Source organism: Citrus clementina, unplaced genomic scaffold (assembly GCF_000493195.1).
Source record: "Citrus clementina cultivar Clemenules unplaced genomic scaffold, Citrus_clementina_v1.0 scaffold_1, whole genome shotgun sequence".
NCBI classification, from domain to species: domain Eukaryota; kingdom Viridiplantae; phylum Streptophyta; class Magnoliopsida; order Sapindales; family Rutaceae; genus Citrus; species Citrus x clementina.
The window spans coordinates 14,382,063-14,395,352 of NW_006263303.1; the positions used below are offsets into that span (position 1 = coordinate 14,382,063).

At 33.4% G+C, this 13,290-nt stretch overlaps 1 protein-coding gene across 1 annotated transcript; it reads left to right on the forward strand.

The window, feature by feature from the left end:
- Positions 1-831: 831 nt before the first annotated feature.
- Positions 832-10,463, forward strand: LOC18056107 (mitogen-activated protein kinase 9). Its single transcript, XM_006451590.2, has 11 exons — positions 832-1,433; positions 2,202-2,610; positions 2,682-2,809; positions 2,951-3,010; positions 6,470-6,619; positions 6,819-6,974; positions 7,922-8,059; positions 8,161-8,234; positions 8,711-8,812; positions 9,143-9,368; positions 10,023-10,463. Exons 1-11 carry the CDS (start codon positions 1,140-1,142, stop codon positions 10,098-10,100), a joined length of 1,815 nt encoding a protein of 604 aa, XP_006451653.1. The 5' UTR covers positions 832-1,139; the 3' UTR covers positions 10,101-10,463.
- Positions 10,464-13,290: the final 2,827 nt, after the last annotated feature.

Here is a 13,290-nt window from a genome sequence, read left to right on the forward strand (position 1 = left end):
GTATTTGTTTACTTCACAAGTTAATTAAGCAAAATTATTTATCTTAATGTGGATCGAGCCAAAAAAAATTAAAAATATATTCTTATATTATTAGATACATATATGATATATCAATAAAATTAGATATAATTTTGAGTCTTATGCATACTTGTATTATCTTTTATTTACAAGTCTTTTGTTCTATATCCAAAATTTAGGTTTTATTTAACACTTAATGTTGATTTACTAGTTTTATATTATATTTATAAGTTTTTATTTTGTTTATTAGTAATACATCAATTTATTAGTTTATATTATTCTACTTATTTTATGGTCTAGTTATAAATTTTATGTTTCATCTCCTAGATTTATTATTTCATAGTTAGTGTTAATTTACAAGTTTTATTCTAAATTTACAAGTCTTATTTATTAGTTACATAATTATGTTTAATTACTATGGTATTAATGTTATGATTTTAATTGAAAAGTATATTATTTATTAATCTAACAATCTAACTAAAAGCTATTGTAAACTATAAAAATATTGTTAAAAATTAAATGGAAATTGCCAATTTCTCTTACTGAAATCAATATATACTATACTGTTTTCATAATATCTAATAATAATTCTTTGACACCATAATTTTATTATATTATCTTATTTTTAAATATATTTTAAATTTATATTAATTATAAATTAAATAAAATATATATATTGAAATTAAAATAAAATTTTTGAATATTATGAAAATAATAATGGTAAGTGATATTAAAAAAGATGACAGCGGTCAAACCGAGTTACATATAATAATTGCATTCACACACAGCACTATAATAACGTCCACGCAACACAAAACAAAAACAAAACACAAAAATCTCCAACGCAACACCTTCTGTCTTGTGTCTCAATCCCAAATCTCTCCTCCTCTCCTCATCTCTCACCTCCGCAAGCATCGGAGAAAGAAAGAAAATAAAATAAAATTAATACAGAAGGGAGAAGGAAAAGAAGAAAAACAAGGTACCCATAAGCAAATTAGATGGCAAATATGGAGAGAAAATAGGAGAGAGAAAGCGAGGAATGCTGGAATTGATTGGCTGTGAATAAAAAGAAAGAACAAAAGGCTGAGAAGTGAGCGAGAGAGAGAGAGAGAGAGAGTTATATGGGGGGAAGTAGTACACTCGTGGACGGTGTGCGTCGCTGGTTTCAACGCCATTCTTTTACTAATAATAGTAATAATAATAATAACAACAACAACAATAATTTTGATTCTAACAACAAGAAGAGCAACAATATCAATATTAGTAGCAGCAGCAGCAGCCATGAAGGCCAACATCTACAGCAGCTTACAATTGTTGAAGACTTTGATTTCTCTGGCTTAAAGCTCATCAGGGTACCCAAAAGAATCCAATTCCCTATTGCCCCTACACCTGCCACTATGGATCCTCACAAGAAGGTCTGTCTCTCTATTTCAGATCTGTTTTGTTTTATGTTTTTGTTGTTTTTTTTCCCCCCAATTTAGTCTTGTTTGCTTTTTAAGGCTCTTTGGCTAATAATCTTTGGGTTTGTTTAAAACTATTGAAGATGCCTTCAAGGGATCATTGATTTGCTTGGTTGCATAATAACCCCATTGCCCATATCCAATGATCATCATATTCTTTCTAATTTTTGTTGTGATTGATGATGGATACTGTGGTATTCAAATGTTCGTCTAGTGTAAAAAGAAAAAGAAAAGACAGTTCGTGGTTTTGGATCAAGAACATGTTTACTTTGTGGCAAATGCAGTTTAAAGTTTGGAAAAGAAAGCATCTAGACTTTCATTATGATTGTGACGCTCATTTAGGTTTGAGCAAAAGCAAGTGAAGAACCCACTTTTTGCTCTTTATTTAGCATTGTACAAAACCACTTTTAATTGATACTTGGGATGGGTTTATGAGCTTCCTGGGTAGCTATTTGAGTCTTGTGATATTTCAAACTCAAAATGAAGCTCGTGTTCTATTATGGTTTTTTGAGTTTTCTAAATCAATTTGCTGGATCTTCTGTTGCTTATAACTAGTTGAGCAATTTTGCTTTCAGTTGTGCTTGCATCTGTCATATTAAATCTTCAGATTTATAGTTCCATAGCCATGATAGACTAATATAACTTCTACTATATCCTTATGTGATATGTACCATAATTGTTCGTTCTGAATTCTGTAATCACTGGTTGCTAAGTGTTATGCAGAGTGCACTAGAAACAGAATTTTTCACAGAGTATGGAGAGGCAAGCCGATACCAAATTCAAGAAGTCATCGGGAAAGGAAGTTATGGCGTTGTTGGTTCAGCAGTTGACACCCACACCGGAGAACGGGTTGCAATAAAGAAGATCAATGATGTTTTTGAGCATGTTTCTGATGCCACGCGGATTCTGAGAGAAATTAAACTCCTTAGGTTGCTTCGTCATCCTGATATTGTAGAAATCAAGCATATTATGCTTCCTCCTTCACGACGGGAATTTAAGGATATTTATGTTGTTTTCGAGTTGATGGAATCTGACCTTCATCAAGTAATCAAGGCAAATGATGATCTTACTCCTGAGCATTATCAGTTTTTCTTGTACCAGCTTCTTCGTGGTCTGAAATATATACATACAGGTTGGTGCAATGCAGTATGTTTTGGCATTTATGTTTCTTCACAATGACTGATTTCTTTGAGTTCCATGCAGCAAATGTGTTTCATCGAGATTTAAAGCCAAAAAATATCCTTGCCAATGCTGATTGCAAATTGAAGATATGCGATTTTGGGCTTGCTCGAGTTTCTTTTAATGATGCTCCATCTGCTATTTTCTGGACTGTACGGTGCTCTGTGACATAAATGCTGAACTTTAATCTAATTCTTAAATTTACGCAAATTGCTTAATTTTGTTATTTTGAGTCTCAAAATTCGTGCCTCGAAACTGCAATGTGCTTAATAAAATTTTTAAATTTTGCGAAGGACTATGTAGCAACTCGATGGTATCGTGCTCCTGAACTATGTGGATCTTTTTTCTCCAAAGTAAGCTCCTCTCTATCTTTGATTTCCTTTTATTTTGTTTTCCTATCCCATTTCAAGTTGCTGAGGTGGCCTCGGGCATGGAAAATAATTACATGATGTTACTTTTTGTTATAACTGCATCATCATTATGAATGTTTCCTTGCATTGGTTTCTGCTGTTGTGTCATTGTTTCTCTGTATTCCTTGCTTTTTCATTCTCGATCTCTGCATCTTATTGATTCTTCCCTGTTTTGAAAAGTGAGATATTTTCTATACAACTTGCTCTTGGAGTTGCATAAGTTGACCAGAGAGAAATGTATGTTTACCCTTTCCAAACGTCTTCCATAACTTTTCTTGAGTGGTAATCTGCTAAATGTGGTGCCAAAAATTTTGCATTTGCATGTTGCTCCAGTAAAAATTGTGATTTTTATGGATGCACCTTGCACCTAACCTAACCTGTTTGTCATTGGCTGTAGCTTATACTTAAACTCTAATCTTATGTGCTTTTCGATGCTATCAAACTCACATTTTCAGTGTTTCTTTGGAATCAATTATTTCTAATTTCTTGCTACAAAGATCCTGTTTTAGAATTGTTAGGGTTATTAAATGTTAGGATTAGTAAATAATGAAGGGTTTTATTTTGATAAATTATGTATCTTTTATACAAGGGCTAATTAGTCGTTCTAGATAAATCACCTTCATTGATCTGTTTCCTTTTCTTCTCTGCCTTATTCAATCACATATGGACAATATTCTTAGAAATGTTTTTGATAGAGATGGCCAACGGGCCGGACAGTAGGGATGGCAAAAATCCCCATAGAGACGGATACCCTCGGAGATTTTTCCCATTCGGGGAGGGTATGGGGATAATTTCATACCCAATTTCTTATTCGGGGAAGGGACGGAGAAATATTTTTACCCAATTTCTTATTCGGGGAGGGGACGGAGATGAGGTGGAATCCTCATCCCCTACCCATTTCCCCATTTTAATTTTTAATTTTATTTTATTTTTTAAAATTACTAGTAAATAAATAATAAATTTTGAATTATAAAATTATAAGTATTGGTAAAAATAAAAAATATCAAAATATTTATATTATTAAACTTTTAGGCCTAATTAACTAATTAAAGTCCTAAATTTTTATTTAGGACATAAAAAAGACCGGACAGATTCTATTAGCCCAAAACTTTTGTTTTAATTTTAATATTCATTAAATATTTTAAATTTAAATCTATTTTTTATTTATGTTAAATCTATTTTTTATTTATTTTTAGATGTTATAATTGCCCACAGCAAATCACAATTTTAATATCTAATCTAATGTAATATTTACTCTTGATTTGCTTCGACTTAACTATTGTGCTGTAAAGGGAATAATCCACATTTTTAAAGTGCCAACGCCACCATTGAAAAGTTAATTTTGAATCTAAATTTGATTTTATTTGTAACAATTTTGTATTAGTCTATTAATTTATTCATGATAGTTTGTATCCCTTGCATGCTGCGTTACTTACTAATTTAATGTATGTGACTTTTGTAATGGATATTAATGTAAGATATATTTCGAACTTTACTTTTATTTGAAATTTTTATTTTAATATGATTAACTCAAAATCGAAAACAAAAAAAATGTATTAGTTATTCGGGGATCAGGGACCATCGGGGATCCCTTGTTATTATTCGGGGAGGGGATGGGGATTCTCTTAAATAATTTTGACGGGAATGGGGAGGGGACGGGGACATACGCAAAATATCGGGGATGGGTACGAGGAGATTGGTCCCCTCCCCTCCCCTCCCCATTGCCATCCCTACCGGACAACATATGGCACTACACGGGCACAGCACGTGTCCGTATAGTATGGCACGCCACGAGAACGTTTTGTTAGGGCACGCGGCACAGCACGGCACGACACACTCGGGGGCTGGGCTAGGCTGAGAATCTTAGGCACATGGGCCTTAAAAACACAACACGGTTAGAGATAGACTAAAACACGGCACGTAAAAGGCGCACGTTTCACTTTTTTAATGAATGTAAACTTAAAATTTTATGATTTTACAAATAACTTGAAATTGAATCTTTTAATATATTTTCTTAGCGTAAGTTCTTAAAATTCATTTAACTCTTGGTTTTGGGAAAAAAAATACTCTAATTATTTTATGTGTATAATTTATTAAGTGAATAGATGATATCATGATTTTAATCAATAACATTATAAATATCGTGATTTTATGAAATATATGTATTAGTGTTATTATAGATTGTAATCTATGATTGTATGTAAGTTCAAGTTAACAATCAAGTTTACCCTTAAGAAAATTTATTATTATTATTTTTATTGTTGTTATTGTTAGGTATTAAAAAAGAATTCTAATACCTTAATGTCGAACTTAATAGTTAGTATGACATTCTCTTACTATTATTAGTTTATTATTATTGATTATGAACTTGAGTTTTGAAATTTTGATTTCATTGAATTTGATTAAAGACACATGGATCCAAAAAAAGTAAATGGGCTTGAAAAAAATACACCAACAGCTTGACATGTCCTCTTAAAAAAATTTTAAGAAAATGCCTGTGTTGCTTTTTTCTTGGGCAAGGCCCACGGCACGGCACGGCACGAAGCACATGGTGGGCATGGCACGAAGCACATGGTGTGCACGAGCCTGAGCCCGAGCCCGCATGGGCCTTCCTTTGGTGCCCGTTGGCCATCTCTAGATTTTGATAATTCTTTATTTTTTAAATGAATGACGTATTACTACCTGTCAATGCTAAGTACATTTTATTCTCATCTTGTACAGAAAAGAAGTTTCCTCATTTCAGCCATATTTCTATCAACTTTCAAGATCTATAGTTTATTTTCTGTAACCTTGCTACCTTGGCAATTGAGACTCTGTAGTGCAGGGTTGGAATTGATGTTGTCATAGATTCATAATTGATGTCCTACCTGATTGTTGTCAAAAAGGCTTCATTGTATCGAGGCGCATTAGTTTTTTCTCTTAGTTTTGAACTTAACAAAGTCTTAAAGTTAGTTCAGTTGAAGCAAAATTTAAAATGGTATACCACCAACAGAAGTTTATTAGTTGTATAGGAATTCTCCTTACTTTGATGTGCACTGAATTTGACAAGATGCTTTAATAGTTTTGGGCCTAACTACCGGTGGAACTTATCAACCGATCTAGTCTGTAGAGCCGTTAAATATTTACAATTTCGCTTCATACAGTGATTGTTGATCCAGAAGATAAAAGTTTTTTTCTAAAGGATTGTGGAGTGTTTCTTGTTCCTGACCGTTGTTCTTGCTTTCTCTTGGTATTGGCATGTGGACAAATTTAATGGTGTTGCTACTGTGTTGTTCTATACTGAGATATTTGTTTTTATCTTGAACAGTTTGCATTATGAACTAATTAGTCTATTGTTTGTAGTATTTTGAAGATTGTATCAGGAGTTTCTGAGATTTATTTTTCTCTTACTTTTATTTTCAGTACACTCCAGCCATTGACATATGGAGCATAGGATGCATATTTGCAGAAATGCTTACAGGAAAACCACTTTTTCCGGGAAAAAATGTGGTGCACCAATTGGATCTCATGACTGATTTACTTGGCACTCCTTCTACTGAATCCATTTCAAGGGTTTGTTATCTACCCTAGCTTCTGCATTTCTTTATTGTATTACTTTTTGAGGTTGCTGTAAATTTTCTGCTATATGCTTTCTCTGTTGATGACCCAGCATTCAACTTTGACCATAAATTGTCCTGCTCTTTTTTCAATCTTCTTTTTAACCTTATATTAGTGCAAGTTACAAATAGTTAATTTCTTATGACATCGGCAGATTCGAAATGAAAAGGCTAGGAGGTATCTTGGTAGCATGCGGAAAAAACAACCAGTTCCGTTCTCTCACAAGTTCCCTAATGCAGATCCGTTAGCTCTACACCTATTGGAACGCCTTCTTGCATTTGATCCGAAAGATCGTCCAACAGCTGAAGAGGTATGTAAACTTTAGGATAAAGAAATAGTTTTGTTTGATCGGTAATGAAAATTTTACTTGGATAGTTTCAAAAACTAAATGGCAGAACACACCAGTTACATGCGTTCTATACAAGAGAGACCTTCCAAATAAATTCTGAAAGAATAACGTGAAATGAATAGATCTTAAGATATTTGTTGAAAATTAAAGAATTAACTTTTATATCTCTAAATTCCTGTGGTATATGAAGCAGTGGCACCTTAACTTCTTGAATTATATGATTATTTCTGTCCAACCTTTGACACCAATGAAGTATAGGAAGCAATCATTCCATCTACATGGCTGATGCACCTCTGAAGCCTCCAGTATGTAGTGTTTGACATTTTAGAGCACCATATGAGGTACTCCAAATTGCATAAAAATGCCGCCAACTAGTGAACATTTGACTCTCTTCATTAAATTTGCTGCTGTGTGAATTCTGTAGCACACAGCATCCTCTGCTTAAAGCCAACTTTGATGGAGCACTAGTACATCAAAATTTTTCCCGGGGAGATTAATACCTGTCTTCATCAGATAAAATGATCCAACAAATCCTTTTGTTTTTTATTCTTTTAAAAAAAAGTTTTTGTTTCTTCTGGGAATCATTCTCCAACCACTCGCATCTTTTCTAGATCTTCAATTTGCAGTTCGTTAAGTTCACTGAATGACACATGCAATAGCTCCAAGGTTCTAGTGCAGTCAGCTGCAATTTCAATCCTACAGCCAGATGCTGTGTCAAGCTATTCTAGATAATCCTGGATATGAAACTTTTACAGCTTCCTTCCTATGCCAATGCCAAGTATTTTTAAAATGACCACTTGTTCTTCTCTCAATTGTACACGCAATTAAAAATAAGAGAAGAGAGATATGCCGAATAATTGTATGAACACCATAATGCTTGCTGATGTCCCTGATATTCATGCCTGCAGGCACTAGCTGATCCTTACTTTCACGGGTTGGCAAATGTGGATCGTGAACCATCCACTCAACCCATTTCGAAACTCGAGTTTGAGTTTGAGAGGAGGAAACTGGCGAAAGATGATGTTAGAGAGATGATATATCGAGAGGTATGATCTCGAATGATTATTTTCCATTTGAAATATTGTTAGAATTATGATGATGATGGTTTTGTTTTGATTCTGATTTTTTTTTTTTTTTGAGTGAACAGATATTAGAGTATCATCCTCAGATGCTGCAGGAGTATCTTCGTGGTGGAGAACAGACTAGCTTCATGTATCCAAGGTTAGGCAATCTGAAATCTTTAATTGCTTTTATTCTGTCAACGTAGAATAAAAGATATTTTCTACTCAGTATCTTACATCAATTGCATCTCATTGCAATCATGTACCCTGGAGCATTTCTGGTCCTAGAGCCGTCTACTAAACTTTCCTGATACTTTAAAAGTGGAGATTGCTTAACACTTAAGAAAATTTCCCCTTCCCCTAATTTGACTTGATTAACATTGTCCTTCACTGCCTTTGCAATTTGTTTCGTGTTGATTATGACAGTGGTCTTTCATTAGCCATTCCTCGCTATTGATTTTAACTACTGCTGCATTATTTTATTTGTCTTCAAATTTTTTGCACTGTGTTTAAATCTTGAATACTTAAATTTTGCACGTCCTTAAAACTTGAATTCCATTGTCATTATTGTCACAAATGTTCGTATATAGTACATAATTTGTAGTACAGATGTGTTATACCTTTGTTTCTGTACAGTGGAGTGGATCGTTTCAAGAGACAATTTGCACATCTCGAGGAGCATTATGGCAAAGGTGAAAGGAGCACCCCACTCCAAAGGCAGCATGCTTCGTTGCCTAGGTATGTGTGCTTCTCCTAGTTTATTGCTGTTTTTAAGCCACAACGAGGAGAGCTGCTTCAGCAATCATCCATAATCTGCCTCTTCTGTGTATGAACATCTATCCATAAGTAGGCACATGTGTGCATTTATTTGTTTGTTTTTTTCTTCTTCAAATACCCATATGTTGAAAGTTTTGATTCAATTTGTTATGAGTCATATGATTCCTGGATTTTGGATGGCATGACAAGTCAGTCAAAAAGTTTGGCCAGTCATGTTTTTATTACTATTCTTTCCCCAGTTTTTATATTTAACTATGCAAGACCTGTGTCCTTTGTGTTATCTTTGTTTAGAGAGCGGGTTCCTGCTCCCAAGGATGAGAATGCTGGGCAAAACAATGATTATGGAAGAACTGCTGATTCTGTTGCTGCAACTCTTCAGAGTCCTCCAACTGAAAATGCAAACACAGAGGAACAAAATGGAATCAACAGGCCAAATTGCAGTGCCCGTAGCCTATTGAAGAGTGCTAGCATTAGTGCTTCTAAGTGTGTTGGTGTGAAAGACAGAACAGATAGAGAGGTAACTGCTGTCATTTTACACTATTGTGTCCATGCTGATATATTCCTTTGAATTTATGTAGAGTGAACTAAAGATTAGATGGATAGAATAGTATGCTGTAGCTGTTGGTGTTTACCTTTGCTTTTTTAATCCTCCCAAGGCTTGATGTCGCATGACAAGAAGATGAGGGTAATTTTCTGGACTAAAATGGCTAATGGAAATTAAATGAAATGGTCATTTTTGCGTGACTTTTCAACTTCTGTTAGTCAGAAACTGAAAATAGAAAAATTTGGGGTTTGTAGCAATATCATATTGCTTAGAAGTTTCCTCTTATTCTGTTTTGGGATTATTACCGGACACAAGAATTGGGATGATTGGAGCTTTCTTATAAGCAATGCTACAATTATCTAGCCTTGGCTTTAGCGTGTTTTTATGGTTATTTCTGAACTCTTGGTCTTTGATGTCAAAAGATACTAGAGACAAAATGGATTCAAATGTATATACGTGGGACACAACTTAACTTATGCATAAAGCATAACTTTCTGAAATTGTAATATTGATACAACAAACTTTGTGTGTGTGCGTGCACGTGCATATGTTTTTTCCCCAATTATTTGTGCTAATGAGGCAGTATGATTTAATATTTTGTTTGTGTCATTCTTGCTGTTGCCACAGCCTGGGGAAGCAATTGCCGAGGTCAACGACGAGGCGGTTGATGGGTTATCTCAAAAGGTTGCAGCCCTTCATGCCTAATTTGGCACTGTTCTGATCTTGTTTCTGAAAGAATCAGATGGCCTCCACCATGCCCATATTTAACCTATTATGAGGATATGGGGTGCTTGTAGAGACCTGCATAAAAGATCTTTACTTATTTTAGGTAGAAACTAACTGTAGGACTCCATTGTTATAGTTACCCTATATTGTGTTACTACTGAGGAAATACCCTCTTGTTAAATAATCTTAACGATAAAATAGGGAGAAAAGTTTTGGTTTGAAGAAATGAGATTGTGTGTGTGCGCAAACGCATGCGTTGTCGTTTTCATTTTTTTAATATATAAATTTCTATTGTGATAGCTTTATCAGAAACATGACATCATTTATGGAAAAGGAAAGTTTTTATGTTAATCGTTTGCATAGAAAATAATTGTCTGTAGGTTGTTGTCATTCACTGATTAAATCTGTAGCTGCCTCTTCTGTTAAATGTTGCAGACATCAAATCTATTTTTTCTTGGTAAATTTCTGTTGTTTGCAGAGCTGAAATCCTTCTCTTATGTTAATTGGTGCATACATCATGCTCGCTAATGCTATTATATGCTTCAGGGTAAATGAAAACCTTAATCCTTATAGCTTAGGGGAGTTGAAAGCTTGCACAATACGACAAACCCTTGTCTCTTTAGTTAGGGATTTGGCTAAGCTCAAAAAATTATGTTCTTTCACTTCTTTACATTGTAGAGATTGGAAAAAAAAAAAAAAGATTTGAGCTCTATTTGTCTTATGAGATAACTTAGCCATTAAGCAATCTATTTTTTAACCTTAGAGGGCTAACCCATAGGCCAAGTAATTTAGGCAAGTGGTGCGAGAGTTTGCAGGTAGTAAAAGCTTCTGCAATTACCTTACTAGATCAGGTTACATCGCCTATGAGATTATACGGCCTCCTCAGGTTACTGGTTCTTCAATAACCAATATCATATCATATAAGACATTCACTTATGAGCTACGACCTCCTATACATGCTTAGCCAAATGTTCAATGTTGATTTTGAGTCTCACTTGGATATATTGAAGCATTTGAAACCCCAACCTATAAATGGTTATTCCAGATGATGACTTACGTCTACTAAATCATACATATCCTTACCTTAGGCAATATAAGGCCATAGACTAAGTATTGGGCTTTAGACATAAACAATCAGTAAGATAAAGGAGGCAAGGTTGGTAACGGGACGGGTTAGGATTTGCTGATTCTAATGCTGTCATGAGTAGTAAATAGAAACAAAAATGTGATTCGATTATGTCCCGATCAGAATCCCAAATTTGGTAATGGTACCTGCAAATTCGCTCAAATCCATCTGCCAAATTCCTTCCGCTGTAGGTAATTTTGTGAATTGTGGGCAGGTTTGGTATGATAAATTAAAATCCACACTGGAATATATGCGAGTATCCATCAACCAACCTTTTTCAATTTTTTTTTTAAAGTTTAATAATTTTGATAATTATTATATACAAATTAATTTCATTATATAATTATAGACTATTATATACTTATTAAAATTTAAATTATACTTATAAATTATTATATACTTCTTATAACTATTATATAATTATGAATTATTATATACTTATTATAATTTTGTTCTTCGGAGTAGTGTTTAGAAAGTGTTAGTGTTAGAAAATATTAATATTAAATCATTATTGTACCAATCGTGTTGGATGGGTGCCAATGGTAGTGAATGAAATGAAGTTCTTTAACTCTTGGAGATTGTGTTGAATGAGAATATGAGATGATAATTGTTGCCGGTGCAGTAGTGATACTTTTGTGTAATTGTGTTGTTATTTTTGATTTGGTGGTTTTTTTTTTTCATTTTTTAATTGAAAGAACTTTTGCGGTTTAATGGACTTGTATATCTTACGCTTAAATTCGAGATTTGGTGTTGGGTTGATAATTGCCGTTGGACTTGTGTTTTTCTTTTTTCTTTTTTTTTTTTGGGATTGATGTTGAAGTTTTAATTGTTTATCTACATTGATTCAATTTGGAATTAAATATTTTATGTGAAATTTTAGGTTATTGTTATAAATTTACATATTGAGTTATATAATTTAAACTTTTAGATTTTATTAAAAATAAATTTTAACATTTGTGATTTTAAATATAGGAATGTGCAAAAAAACCTATCAAATACCATTGAGGATTTGGTAATTGTCAAAACCCATAGTGGACTGATTTTTTTAGAAAAATCAAAACTCACAGCAGATTGCGAGTGGATTTGGTAATTTAAATTTTGTGCGAATACAAGTTTGGTAATGGCAAACCCATAGTTGATGGTGCTCATTGCCATCTTTATTCCAAATCTCGATTGAGATGCTTAATTTTTCTGGACAACATCAATTTTTTCTCACACCTTGAAAATTTTATCACAGAACGACATGTCATACAAATATAACCGACATGTCATATGACTGTGATGTACATGTCGTCTATCTTATTTATTAAAATGAATTGTCATATAAATATGACTAACAAATGAGATATATTTAATTCGTTAAACGACTTGTCATACACTTCTAAAAACTCAAATTTTAAGACATTTGGCATCCCGACCACGATTTGCAAATGTTTCAAATCCTGATCAAATAATATATTGAGATAAAACTGATGTTGTTGGACGGCCAGGATCTCAAATCCTAATCAAGTGTTTGAATCCCTTGTTGGATGGCCAAGATCTCAAATCCTAATCAAATGTTCAAATCCCTTGTTGGACGGCCAAGATCTCAAATCCTGATCGGGTTTCGGGGAATTATGCCAACCTAAAACAATGCTACATAACAGGAATAATATTTTTTTCTCCTCATTTAAAGTGTTACTAAACTTATTTTCCTTAATGAATAGATATACTAACATACGCTGTTTATGGTAAAAATTGATATACAAAAGATAATCAATCAATGCATATATGATTTTAAAATATTTTTTTTATTTAACTGATTTTATCAATACTTTTTTTTTAAATTTGGGCAAAATTTTAGATTGTAGCTCAATAGTGGGCTAAGTGTCGCGGGATGAGTATGTTGCATAGGAAGTCGTACGGCTCTTAAACAACTTCTAGTACAAAAATTGCTAGGCAAGTATAATGAACTTCTCAAACTAGCCAAATAAGATGATAGCGGATATGCTAGAGAGAAGAAAGAGCAATATGGCCAAAGATAATTTTATTACTCATAAAAGA